Genomic DNA, 14,027 nt, shown 5'->3' with positions numbered 1-14,027 from the left:
GTGGACATGAACTTCCTCTGTAGGCTGTATATCGAAATCAGGGCCATGTAGAAGGCTACTGTCTTAGCTAAGTCTTTTCGGATGGTGGTCATAATACATCAGAACTCTCTCACTACATGGCGCTAGTGCGTATGCAAACTTCCTGTATTCCAGAAAATTAAAAACCAGCATAGAGTTTGAATTTCAGTTGAATAAAAGTGCGCGAAATCAGGTGTACTGTTGAGCGGATTTGCAAACATCGATCGAATCAGTTCCCGGAACTATATGCACCGTCACATCATTTTGCTAGGCAAATTTTGAAATTTTGGTACTGATTTTTACAAATTTTATATTTTTCAATGAACATACGATAAAAAATCTATCAAATGAGACATTTTATGGTAACTGAAAAGTTAAATCTTCTTCCCAAGTTTCTGTATAGAGAAAGACTTTACTCTCACGTTAAATGCGCAGAATAACCCACCTTCACGGTATCTTTGAAGAATACTTAGATCTTTCTTTGAGACAAACGTTAGATTTCACATTAAGTAGCTTAGCAGTAGTGTCACTGCGTGGGCGAATTAGCAGGTTCGGCAAATTGGCGATTTAAGTATTTGTAAGTACTTGTACTTTTTTTTCATTTTGTTCTTGAATTTTCCTCACATTTGAATTGTTCTCAGAATTACCTTCGAAACCTAGTCAGAACTTTCTTGGAATTCTCAAAGGATTTTTTTTAACTATCCCTTAAATTACTGTTATATTTATCTATAAATTCCCTAGGAATTTCTATCAATATTATTTTGATAATTCTACGAAAATCCAGAATTAAATTGTTTTCGCAATTGCCTTGTAGGGGAAATGGATATAATGTCGGCCTAAATGCCCCTAATTTGGGCGCATACATAAATTCAGCAATCGACTAAATTTTTAATAGCGTCCAAAAATATCCATTAGTACCGTTCCAATGACGCGTTCATCTAGATAAAATTGATAAATAGCAGATTTTTAGCTATGCACCCAATCTAAGAACCATTGGCCACCATTAGAGCCATTTCCGCTAATTGTTCAGTAAAACAAATTACATTCTTCGACAGATTTCCAATAAATTATCAGAGATATTTCTCAGTAATCTCAGTTCGATTGATACTACTCGGTCGAGGAAACCAACTAGGCACTCATCTTATTTCCTTTCAAATTTAAGGGAGCATATGAGTGTGCTGATCGAAAGATCATAGGGTTAACTACCCTATTCCCGGCCTATTAAACACAACCCGCATTTAGTATTTCTTAATTTAGCGTAGTTTTGCACCAAACGGAATTTTATTATTACAGATGACTTCCAAATTTCTTTACCTTTCCATATGTACCATTACTTCTAAGGGGTCGCGAAATATTTGTTTATTGTTGAAGATGCAAAACTGCTTCTGGCGGTTCAACTTAGCCTACGGATTTTCTAGGGCCTATTAGCCATTGAAACGCCATTGGGATTCTCTTTGGACTATCGAACGGAAAGAAAATTAAATTAGCGTGCGCCTTTTGTACACTTCAAGTGCGCCTTTTGTTTTCAAGATCTTATTTTACGTTCTCCAACGATTCGTCTTGCAGTTATTGAATAGAAGCATCGTAGAAAACGTGTGTTTGACACTTTCACGCCGCAATCAAAGATATATTTGATATTTTCTGCTCGATTGGCCCAAAACAGGCAATTAGGCTCTACCCTATATGATTACTTTTGTATGGGTTCCCTCACATTGCTTGGACATGTGTCGTCATTTAGGACTTTGTGCAGGCCTTGCGTGATCCAGTATATCAAATTTATAATTTGGATAATTTGGAGAACCCAGAACACCTTATGCACATAGAATTGAAACGTAGATGATGTGCATAATCTCTATGAACCTGTTAAGAAGTTTTTTGTTTGTTTGGAGCTGAAAGACTAAGGAATCGTTTGAATACATTGAAATGTATTGATGAGAAAATATAGCGAAATTAACATTTAAATTTAGGTTTCTTTATTTTATTTATTGTTGCCATACATCAACAGGCTGGCTGTAGCCCAAATGATGTTAATAATACTAATCATAATAATAATAGTAAAATTACATGTCAAATAATAACAGAAAGAAAAACAAAGCAACATGGTCAGAATGTAAAAAACATAAATGGAAATACACTAATTTTCTCTGTCAGTCACTGCAGCCAGCGAAAACAGATGAGAATCTCCGACGAAGCGCATCACGTGTGAGGTGAAAGTCGAATACAGATGCGACTCTGTTGAACATACGCTGTAGTCCGCAAATCGCACCATATGCCCCGTAGTTCGTGCGACGCAGTGGCAGTCTCAGCATGAGGTTGTTACGGAGTGGTCGGGGTTGCACGTTTAGGTCAATTTGCCTCAGGATAGCCTCACAATCTATTCGTCCCTGTAGAGTGTCTGCGATAATCAAAGCTCTGCTGTTGTCCCTTCTAATCCGGAGAGGTTCACGGTTTATCTGTTGGCAGTGACTCTCGTAGCTGGGCAGCCGAAGCGGATCTCTCCAGGGCAGTCTACGAAGCGCAAAACGAAGAAAGCGACGTTGAACAGATTCGATTCTCTCGGCACCATTGTTGTAATTCGGATTCCAAACCGCAGAACAATACTCAAGCGTCGATCGTACGAGGGAGCAGTAAAGAGATTTTAAGCAGTAGACATCGGTGACATTCTTAGCTATCCTGTGCTATCCTATTAGCTGTGAATCCAACACCACACCCAGGTCTTTCACCTGATTCACGCGTTCGAGTGTCGTTCCAAGCAGGTCATAGCTGAATACAATCGGTTGCTTTTTTCGTGAGAACGTTATGGCAGAGCACTTTGCTGGGCTCACTACCATTCGATTTAAAGTACACCAACTGGCAAAGACATTAAGCTGATGTTGAAGATTGTGGCAGTCAGCGATCGAGCAAATTCGTAAAAATATTTTGAGGTCGTCTGCATATGCTAATCGAGGTCCTTCGATAACCAGGTTCACGTCGTTGAAGTAGAGTAGAAAAATCAACGGTCCCAGATGGCTTCCCTGCGGTATACCTGATGTGGCAAAGAAGCTAGCTGATTTGCAATCTCCTATAGCAACCATAAGTTGGCGACCAGTAAGATACGAACGGAACCAACTCAAGAGATTACCGCTCACCCCAAGCCTGTCGAGTTTAGCAATCGCAATGTCATGATTCAACTTATCGAATGCCGCGGATAGATCGGTATATATTACGTCCGTCTGTCCGTCCCGTTCAGTCATACTATCGGTAATGTAGGATCTGAGGCATAGCAGATTGGTGGTTGTAGAGCGACCGGCAGTAAACCCGTGTTGATCAGCACTCAGATACTGCTTGCTGTGAGAGAGCAACGGTTCCATAAAGGGTGATACGGTCAAAATTTGGTCAAGGGAAAACGCGTGTAAATCGGTGAAATCGTTTATTTAAAAAATCAAATTAAATTTCTTTTTCAAGTTCAATTAGTATAAAATTCAGGAAAAATATTCAGTTAGGCTTCCGCTTTTCCAAATCCGAATTGCCGGGCCTTACGCTTGACCCCTGCCATCAGATTTTGTACAGCCACCTTGTCCACCTTCTTCGCCGCAGAAAGCCAGTTTGCCTTGAACTGCTGCTCGCCCTTAGCAGTTTTTTTGGTCTTCTTTAGGTTCCGCTTGACAATAGCCCAGTATTTCTCAATTGGGCGGAGCTCTGGCGTGTTGGGAGGGTTCTTGTCCTTGGGAACCACCTGCACGTTGTTGGCGGCGTACCACTCCATGGCCTTTTTACCGTAATGGCAAGATGCCAAATCCGGCCAAAACAGTACGGAACAACCGTGTTTCTTCAGGAAAGGCAGCAGACGTTTATTCAAACACTCTTTCACGTAAATTTCTTGGTTGACAGTCCCGGAAGCTATGAAAATGCTGCTTTTCAAGCCACAGGTACAGATGGCTTGCCAAACCAGATATTTCTTTGCGAACTTTGACAGTTTCATGTGCTTGAAAACATCTGCTACCTTTCCCCTTCCTTTTGCCGTATAAAACTCCTGTCCCGGAAGCTGCTTGTAGTCGGCTTTGACGTAGGTTTCGTCGTCCATTACCATGCAGTCAAATTTCGTCAGCATCGTCGTGTACAGCCTCCGGGATCGCGCTTTGGCCGTCGTATTTTGTTTATCATCGCAATTTGGAGTCACTACCTTCTTGTAAGTCGATAGTCCGGCTCGTTTTTTGGCTCGATGCACGGTTGTAGACGATACACCCAGCTTATTTGCGGCATCCCGGAGAGAGAGGTTAGGGTTTCGCTTGAAACTACCGGCAACTCTCTTTGTCGTCTCAGTGGCTTCCGGTTTTCGATTTCCCCCCGATCCAGACTTCCTGGCTGTCGACAAACGTTCCCCAAACACTTTAATTACATTTGTAACGGTTGATTTGGCAACTTTTAGCGATTTTTCCAACTTTGCGTGCGAGTAACTCGGATTTTCGCGATGCGCGAGCAAAATGTTGATACGCTGCTCGTCTTGCTTGGACGGCATTTTGACAACTGAAGAGTGAATTCCAAAATCAAAATAGGAGCAACATTCTACACACACACACCTTCAAAATGAGGGGTGTTCAGGTTTTTTAAATGCAAAATTGAAAGAAATACGTCAAGTTGATATTGACCAAATTTTGACCGTATCACCCTTTAATAACAAGCTCAAATAGTTTCGAAACAGCACTCAGCGATGTAATTCCCCGATTGTTATCCACGGCTCGTTTGCTTCCCTTTTTGTGGACAGGAAACATGTGTGCAAATTTCCAGGAGGATGGAAATATACCACTGGAGAGGGACATACGGAATAGACGGTGAAGTGGAGTTAACAAGCAAGCAATATGTTTCTTCAAAAACACGGATGGAACTCCATCGGGTCCAGGGTTGAAGGACGATTTGAGCTGCGTTGCAGCGTTAGAAATCATCTCAGCGTTGACATCAATTGCACCCAGCGTTTGACTATTTAGTGGGATGTTCCTGGCTGCGAGGGAAACATGGTCGTCACTTAGTCTCTCATTAGTGAACACACTGGCAACATTGATAGAAAAAAGGCGGCAAATATCCTGCGGAGTGGAAGCGACTTCACTGTTCAATTCCATTGACGATGGGAGGCCAGATTATCTGCGTTGCTCGTTCACGTAGTTCCAGAAGGATTTCGGGTGTAGTTTAAGGTTACGCTGAATACCTCGTTGAAATCGCAGAAAGCATCGACGACTGGCTCGCTGATACTCGTGATTAAGCCTCACGTAGTGATATTTCAGAGGAAGTGTGCGATACTTCGTAAATCTTCTCAATGCTGCTCTCTTGGTCGACTTCAACCTACGCAGCTCAATCGTCTGCCAGGGAGAGTGAGAGTCTTTGCGGTGAATGCTTTTCGGGACGTGTCTGTCAATGACATATGCCAAGACATGAGAAAAAGTTTGCGCAGTGGCCTCAAGGTCGTCATAATCGAGAATGTTCTCCCAGTCCATGTTTGACAACACATCTACAATGATTCGATGGTCGGCCTTTCAAAAGTCATAAGAGATTGTCCTCAACAGTGACAATCAGAGGAGGGTGGTGCGGAACAAGCTTAACTAGTGGACAAGGTGCTGTGGAAATGAACGGAGCATTGTCCTGAGTGCTCACGAAGCAGAGGTCCAAACTACGGTTGTTCTCGTTGACTACGTGGTTAATTTGAGAAAGCGTTGCTACGCTATAGTTATCGAGAAGGCCGATAGCTCCTGCATGAAATACAGAACGTTCTGGATCTGGATAGAGGAAGCCGCTATGGGATGGTTTCCAAAAACAGTCAATGGGTGCCGAAGCCATCCTTGTCCTTGAAAAATGTCAATGCTCCTGAAACATAAAAAAAGCATTTTATAATCATGCACATACGCTTTTTTTTCTCAAACCTGAACATGGAATTTTTTGATTCTGGATTACAAGTCCGGAAAAAATACAATACAATTTAAAAAGAAACTGAAGAATCTGTGACATGATTTTTTTTTCTCAATCGTTTGGACAAATATTAGCAAACGGGTTTCAAAGATTTCTGGCTTGAAAAATTTGTGTAGACCTTAAGTGGACCCTACACGTTTGCTTTTATTGACAATAATCGTATAGTCAATACATTCTGTATTGACGTCCATATATCGGTATTGACAATAATTCTATATTCACATCATCAATATTATTGTCAATTCCCCTTCGCGTCAATATATTGATACGTGTGCGGTTCGCTTTAAGCTTGGATCACGATTAGCTTCAAGATCACGAAGTAAAATGGCCTGAATATCGGTCTAACTTTTTTTTTATTTTCGAAACCGTAGAATTTTTTTAATTGGTCTATGACAATTTCGAGATCACGGGAAAGAGAAAAAATGAAATTCACGGCAGTGAAAACAAAAATAACAAAATTAGTTATTGTGTAAAGTCTGTCCCCAACTCTTTTTGCCAGACTTTAAACAATGATTTTTAATTAATCTTTCTAACACAAATTTGTTACCAAACCAAGCTGTGATTTGATGTGAGTTTTAAAAGTCAAATTCTTTACCATCAACGTTGGTCGTAGAAAAAGTGACTTTAGTGACTACATTTTAAGCAATAGTGACTTTAAAGGGTGTCCACGATGAAATTGCCACACTATGAAATTGCTCTAACTTTTTAACCGTTGGGTAGAATTTAATGAAAATTTGGGTGGATTTAATTCATAGTGCATTATTTACATCCTGCAAGTTTTAAAGTCCTGTGATCAAAACTCGCGGAAATGGAGTCGAAAGAACAGCTCGTGCGTGATAAAATCTTGCGCATTCATCACGAGAACAAGGATCGCTCGCATCGTTCCATCGCTAAAACGTTGGGAATCGCGAATTCCACGGTGTCGCGAGTGATTAAGCGGTTCAAGGAACGGTTGACCACCGATCGGAAGCCCAGAAGTGTAGGAAAAAGTATTCCGTACAACACCAAAAATCACAACCGCGTAGTTGGGGCCTTCAACCGAAATCTGAACGCCTCCGTTAGGGATGTGGCTAAGAAGCTGCACCTAAGCCGAAGTTTTGTCCAGAAGGCCAAAACTAAGGCTGGGCTTCGAACGTTCAAGGTACAACATGGTGTACATAAAAGAGTGCCTCCAGAAGCGGCTGCTTCCTCTCCTGAAGGCCCACAACGTCCCAACAATCTTCTGGCCGGATTTGGCCTCATGCCACTACTCCAAGGACGTGCTGAAGTGGTATGTGGACAATAAGGTCAATTTCGTGCCGAAAATGTTCAACCCTCCCAACACTCCGGAGCTCCGCCCCATCGCGAAGTACTGGGCGATTATGAAGCAGCACCTTCTTAAACGACCTAAGGTAGTGAAGACAGTCGAGGAACTGAAGAAAGTATGGGTTTACATGCAAAAAACGGTTGATTCACAGGTTGTGCAGAATCTTATGGCCGGGGTTAAGGCCAAGGTGCGGGCATTTGCGTATGGACTGTAAATAAAATACGACTAAAATGGTAAAATGAAGTTTAATAGTTATTTCTCAATCCCTGAAAATTTGATGGTATTCGGATGAAAACTCGAATTTTGCGAATCAATTTTGTGTGTGGCAATTTCATCGTGGACACCCTTTAGTGACTTTTTAGTGACTGACTTGATTTCTTCTTTATTCCTTTATTTAACGTCCACATTCTAGTACCAATCACCGACGGACATCGATTGCCATTGACGGCAATCGAATGTGCAGGACGGCAGCTTCCACACCTGCGTAGGATATCACACCCATTCAACAACACACATGGGCCGGGACCAACGAACATTTAACCTAACCTTTTGTGGTCCGTGTGGTTTCGTAAACCGCGGTGTTTATGAAGCGGTGTGGTACACCGCGGATTTTTTGCGACAAGGTTCATGTAATTATTTATAATTTCTTCGCCAAATTTGCTCTTGAACATGTATTAGTTGAATAAACATCGGATAAAGAACATCGATCGACCCCACAAAAAATAGGTACAGATAACATGTGCTGAGCAGTATTCACTCGGTTGTCGACAGAAGCAGGCCACTTTCGATGTGTGTCACGCGATCTTCTGTTTACTCGGCAGCAACCATTGTGTGGTCTTCCTTATTGTTCTTCATCAGCAGTTCTTTCGGTCGATACGTCGTTGACTTTGTGAAGCAACCGTTTCGCGATGAGTGTGTGAATGCCGACTACGTTTTGCGTCCATTGCTGCAATGGAAGTGCTGTGCCCCCCGTTGGCGATACTGCCATACAATGAAACCACTTGAAGCGGCTCCCGTTCTGATGGAGGAGTCTTATTGGATAGCGGAAGATAAAGTGTTTATTGTTTTGTACCTTTTGACTATAGCTTTAAGCTGTATTGTATAGTTAACAAGAATCCTCGGCTCTGTAAAGTTAATTCGATTGAGCTTTATCATATAAATCAATAAACCACAACATGTGCTGAAATTTGTCATTGTCTTTAAAAGACTCCATGCGATATTGACACAATTATTGTCACTTTCCAGTGAATTGATTCTCAAAAAAAAAACCTTCGTTAAAATCTCATTCATTTTTTTGTCAATGACAAAGATTCACCTGATAACAAAAAGTGTAATCTCGTGCATTCTGTGTCTCATTATTGTTATCCAGACAGTTAAGGACGTTGATGTTTCTTCGCTTTAATGGCCCCATGAATTTGTTTTGCTTAGTTCTTTTAATTTCGCTTCAAATTTTGTTATTATAAAAACTGCACATGTTCAACACTGAAAGCATTATCCCTGACAATTTACATGGTTTACCTTGAAGATGACTTTTAGCTCGAATGAGCGACCAAAGCTGTTTTGTCAATATCGCCGTGTATGGTCGGGATTAAGGATTAAGTTTGAAGGACTGCAGAATAGAATAAAAGTCTTACTCACCTCACCGGTGTACATTTGACAAGCAAGTACTCCCAGGGCCCACCAGTCAACTGCATGTCCGTAGGGTTCACTGTTCAAAATCTCCGGCGCTGTAAATAAAGAATGAAACGCGAGTGTCGCGTAAAAAATAAAACAATATTAGCCAGAATAAATGTATATTTTACTTACCTGAAAGAGAAAAATCTAATCTATGTAAAACATTTTGCGGTAAACCATTTCGCGGTGAACCAGTTCGGACCATTTCGCAGTTAATATCATTTCGCGTTTTGCAATAGTCTTCCGGTCAAGGTTGCAAATGCTCGTTTAGTTATAAAAACTGTTTTTCGGATTTATTCAATCATTAGATGTTTTGATATGATATTGTGTTTTTGTGAGTAACAAGAAAAGATTGTGAAGTATTTATAGGACACATAATACCTATCAATTTCACTTTCATAGTGGTGAAATCAGCGATTTTATGAACGAGTGAGTGAGTGAAAATGATAACCGGAAAAGTTTTTCCTGGAAAATCGAGGACAATTTTTCCTTATTCACTGCGTAACCTCACTTTAAGAAATTTTTAGTCAAATTTGACTCAATTTTGAATGCCTCTCATTGGCCGTGGATTTAGGGGAACAAGTATTAGTATACATCTACATATAGTATTCTTATCGTCAATGTTAGATTCCCATCCCGCATAAACACGAGCTTTATCAAGAATGGTTAATTTTCGATGCTTAACCTTAACTGTAATTATTATGAACTTTACATGAACGTTTTTATGATAAAATTATTACCTTATGTATTGTGCTTAAATGCCGTTCTAAACAAGCTGTCAAAGTGCACTGCTTTGTTCGATTGAAAACAGCTTATTTCAGTTTTCTGGCAACAGTCGTTCATACTGTTACTTGAGGGCTTTACTGTCATTGCGTTTGAGCATTTACGACTTATAATGCTAATGCGCCAATAAATCACTACAACCATAAAACTCGAAACAGCTCATGAAGGGAATATCTCGGTTAAAGTATTTATAAGCAACAGTAAACCATCAGTCATTGACATGTCTATTACTTTGTAATCGGGTTTCTATGACCCACATTAGACTAAACGGTTTGCCATTACTCATATATACAGTAACTTCTATGAAATTTGACACATTGTCGCTACAGTTGAAAACTGGAATAACACACTAGCGAAAATCGATTTTACTCTCATTCCATACGTTATGCAGTGTCCGAAATAGTGCGCGTGGTGTAGCGCATCATTGTGCGATTACAGCGCACTACTTCCGACACTATGTTTAACGTATAGAACAAGAGTAAAATCGAATTTCCTTAGTGGGTTATTTCTGTGTTCAACTGTTGCGACAAAACAATTAAGCACCTAGCTATATCTAAAATGTGGGGATGTTCATGAGGTGAGTGAATGAGTATTTCTAAAATTATGCTAAAATTAATTATGTGAAATACTTGTCTGAGTGCGGGCATAGCACAAAAGCGCGTCAAGTTTGGACCTGCGTCAAATATGGAACCTCCACGGTAGTATTTTTAAATGTTATGTGTGCATCTGGAAGATATTTCAGTATATTTATGCCATACGTTCATTATGCCAACGACCACTATGCTAAGTTAATTTAAGCCAAAAGGCATTCCCCCTGTATTTACATATACCTACTTATAATAAGACGTGTAAGTAAAGAGTTAAAGCATCAGTTGACATCAATAAAGTATCAAATTGAGTATTTTAATACTGCGAAATAGTAGACTGCGAAATGGTAGACTGCGAACTGGTTTACAGCAAAATGTTACATAAACCTTTGAAAGAGGTCTCAACGTTCGAATGGACAGGAATCGTTTTCTACAAACAAATGCTTGATATTGCATAGAATGGCGTAAGCTTGCTCGGGTCAAGACTTGTTCCTTCAAGACATAACATAACTTTCTAGTTAAAACTATTTCCACAAAGAAGCGAACTTTGTCTATTAAATGTAATAAATACTTCCTTTATCCGAAACCAGGGCTTCTTTCACATTCAGCGATAGTCAAATCATACATGTGTTGAATAATCTTGATTTATTATTTTTATTTTTTAAGCATCTATCAGCGCTCTTTTTTTTTTGTTATGCATCGTGTATCGAATTCTAATATATCTACACTGAAAAGAAACTATAACTGATCACTACATTAATGACTCACTAACAATAAAAATGTACACTTGTTTGTCCGTTGCATTTCGTTATGCAGTATGTAGTGCGTTACAGGTATACCTCGATATAACGTAACTGTCACTTTTGACTTCCATCGTCAATAACTCGCTAATAACAATTGAATCATACAATTGTATTGTATCATATCGATAAATGGGGGATTGTCTCATCTGTCCGATGGTGATATTACTTTGCTTGTTTGAATGACCGTTTGCGAGAAATCGCCGACAGGTACGTTATATCGAGGTATACCTGTATTTAGATTAAGACTTTCACGATCCTATCTTACGATCACTTTTATATCTATATCCCAGTTTGCTTTACACGCTTTCCCGTCTATCACATCACAATTACACTCATGGTTCTCTTAATCTGCATCATAGTTTACGACTAACACAATCCAACGATATCGAACTAGGTAACCTAAGACAAGAACGACATTTCTATGAACTGCTAGTTGAAAATGGTAAGCACATCAAAATGAGTCATTTGAATCCTTCTACGTATCATTTAACCTTTAGCATTTGTCTTGATGGCTTAATGATACTTTTCCAGCTACCTTCTTCATCGAACGCCATTCTTTGCTGGTAACGCTGTTTTCATTTCAAATATTGTGGACAAACATTATTCTACACTGATAGGTTTGCTTGTAGAATAAGATTTTAGCTTGTGGATATTTTTCTCATGAATTGTTTGAATTATAACTAAATATCTGATGCTAGAGATGCCAAGCTCAATCAATTTAAAATTAAACGTTGGGATAATTAGGTATTAGATAATAAGAATAACAGGCGAGTAGAATCCAGGAACAGCGTCGACCGTATTTCGACTACCAGAAAGACGCGACATATTTAGCTGCAAACAAGCTGGTGAAAAAAGCAACAATGCAGGGAAAATTGGAAAACAAGAAAGAAGTAAGTTCCGGGCGAGGGAAAAAGTGAGTAGAAAATAGTCGCCTCCCGGGAAGAAATGAACTCAAACACAGACCCCCATTTTTTTCCTTTAAAAAAAATCTCTGTGCAGAGTTTTATAAATATTTGAGCTGGTAGCGAAAAACTTGATGAAAAGCCAATGTTAAATTCTTTTTTTCTTTGTTTTTTTTTATTTTGTTTCCCGTTGATCTTGTTTTCCGTGCTGAGCACCAATGCTACCGACGTCAGGGAGGCAGCTCCCACACCTGGACCCTACCCTATCGACCCATCAACTCATGAACCGGGGACCAACGGCTTTACTTCCCTTCCCAAGAAGATTAAATTCTAAAATGCTGTAGAACGGCCGTAGAATCAAACTTCAAATCTCCTCGAATATGTCACTCGTATTCGAGCAAATTAGTGTAGCAGTATTAGTGACATTTACTCCTATACGACCAGATTTTTACTAAGTTCATGAGTAACCACGTTTATTTTAGCGAAAGTGAGTAACCGGAACATAATATTGAGTGAGATTCGACGACCGTGTCTATTCGAGTATCGAAGTCCTTTTTATTTATCAATCAAAAAAGGAAACACGATTGTGTACCAATGTGAATTTGATCAGTAACGTCACATAAACATAACATTTAACTGTCAAAACATTTAACAGTTTTTATTGAATCTTTAGTGTTGAATTGAAAACAAGAATTGATCAAACGGTCTATACGAATCGCATACTCGAGTCCAAGTCATAAAAAGATATTGCTGGAAAATTTTCGATTTTTATGCTATAAAACTTTCGATGTTGCACACAAATTTGAACACCTGCGGAATTTATTTTTAGAAAGGTTTTGAAATTTTTATTTCGTTTCGAATGTTTACTGATATATTATTACTTAAAACATGCAGCTTATTATTTTAACATATGTGATATTCAATGAAAAGCAAACCTATCCGCTTCATCACACTTAGAGGTGGTAAAAGTCATATAAACTATTCACGACAGTCTCGTTACCACCACTGGTCATTCTGAACGTACGACGTCATGTCAAGGGCCATTGCAATGACATTAGTGACCTCTCTTCATTCGATTTGCTTAAAATTCGCAAAAATAGCCTCCAAACGCACCAATCACTGTCGCAAAGAATCACTGAAATCCGTTTCCTACCGGTTGCTATCTTCCGAACAATAATACGAAAATTGCTGTCGTCAACAGTCACAACGAAAGCGTTTCCTTGAACAACTTCTTGACTGTTTTTCCTACCGAATTGGTACTGGGTCCGGTGGTTTTGAACTTGAACTGAAACAGATACGGTTGCACATCGGGATAAGAAGTATCGAAGACCGAGTCCAGCTCCGTCTGATTCGGCGTTTTCGGCAGGTAATCATGTCTATTCATCACCTCCGTTATGTAAACGATCTTATCCGACAGCATCTCACCTACTTTCTCCCGACAAATCTGCCGGTCATCTTCATTCGTTAGGTTGACCAATTCCAGACGAATAGTCCATACTTCCCAAGGGATGCATTCCGTTAGGAAAGCCCACCGTGCTTTCTTACGTTGAAAGAATTCCAAACTGATTTGTCCGGTGCCAGAGCTTTCATTGCTGCGCAACTGACGGCTAAACTCTCCTATTTCCCTTTTGATCGTCTCTTCCAGCATCGGGGAAGTACAGCAAACATACGTAAAGTCAATGAAATCGCAGTCTACATCCATGTAACCGATAGATCCAATCGAGTACATGGCTTCTCCCGTATACATAAATTTGCCCAAGCTTCGGTGGAACAAAATCGTATGGAAGATACTCGAAACAGCTTCGTCAACCTGGCGACCCTCCATCGTCAGGTCGAACGTTTGCGAACGTGCATTCATTTTGATTTAGTCTTGCCGTTCAAACTCACCTAGGTGCTAATCGAATATTATTTTCGCTTCCCAATCATTTAACCACTTCTCCCGATTGATACATGCAATTCGAATGAATCAGAATAAGAATAAACGCGGAACTTGATACGATGCACAAATAGCTAGTAG

At 39.8% G+C, this 14,027-nt stretch overlaps 2 protein-coding genes across 2 annotated transcripts in view; both read right to left on the bottom strand.

The window, feature by feature from the left end:
* The window catches only part of S6KL (S6 Kinase Like), a 119,940-nt gene that overhangs the window by 90,160 nt on the left and 15,753 nt on the right, over positions 1-14,027 (bottom strand). Inside the window, exon 7 of the mRNA XM_065232430.1 lies at positions 8,900-8,988. Coding sequence (XP_065088502.1) covers positions 8,900-8,988 — 89 coding nt within the window. The remainder of the gene's footprint in view (positions 1-8,899; positions 8,989-14,027) is intronic.
* Positions 10,954-14,024, bottom strand: Atg101 (autophagy-related protein 101). Its single transcript, XM_065232437.1, has one exon. The coding sequence runs from the start codon at positions 13,866-13,868 to the stop codon at positions 13,212-13,214; it is 657 nt and encodes a 218-aa protein (XP_065088509.1). The 5' UTR covers positions 13,869-14,024; the 3' UTR covers positions 10,954-13,211.

Source organism: Ochlerotatus camptorhynchus, unplaced genomic scaffold (genome assembly GCF_037179485.1).
Source record: "Ochlerotatus camptorhynchus isolate MF236.1 unplaced genomic scaffold, CSIRO-AGI_Acam_v1.1 ptg000369l, whole genome shotgun sequence".
Lineage (NCBI taxonomy): Eukaryota > Metazoa > Arthropoda > Insecta > Diptera > Culicidae > Ochlerotatus > Ochlerotatus camptorhynchus.
This window is presented reverse-complemented; position numbering and strand designations above follow the sequence as displayed.

Coding starts and splice junctions, on each gene's coding strand:
- Atg101 (XM_065232437.1), bottom strand. CDS start 13,868: ATGAATGCACGTTCGCAAACGTTCGACCTGACGATGGAGGGTCGCCAG.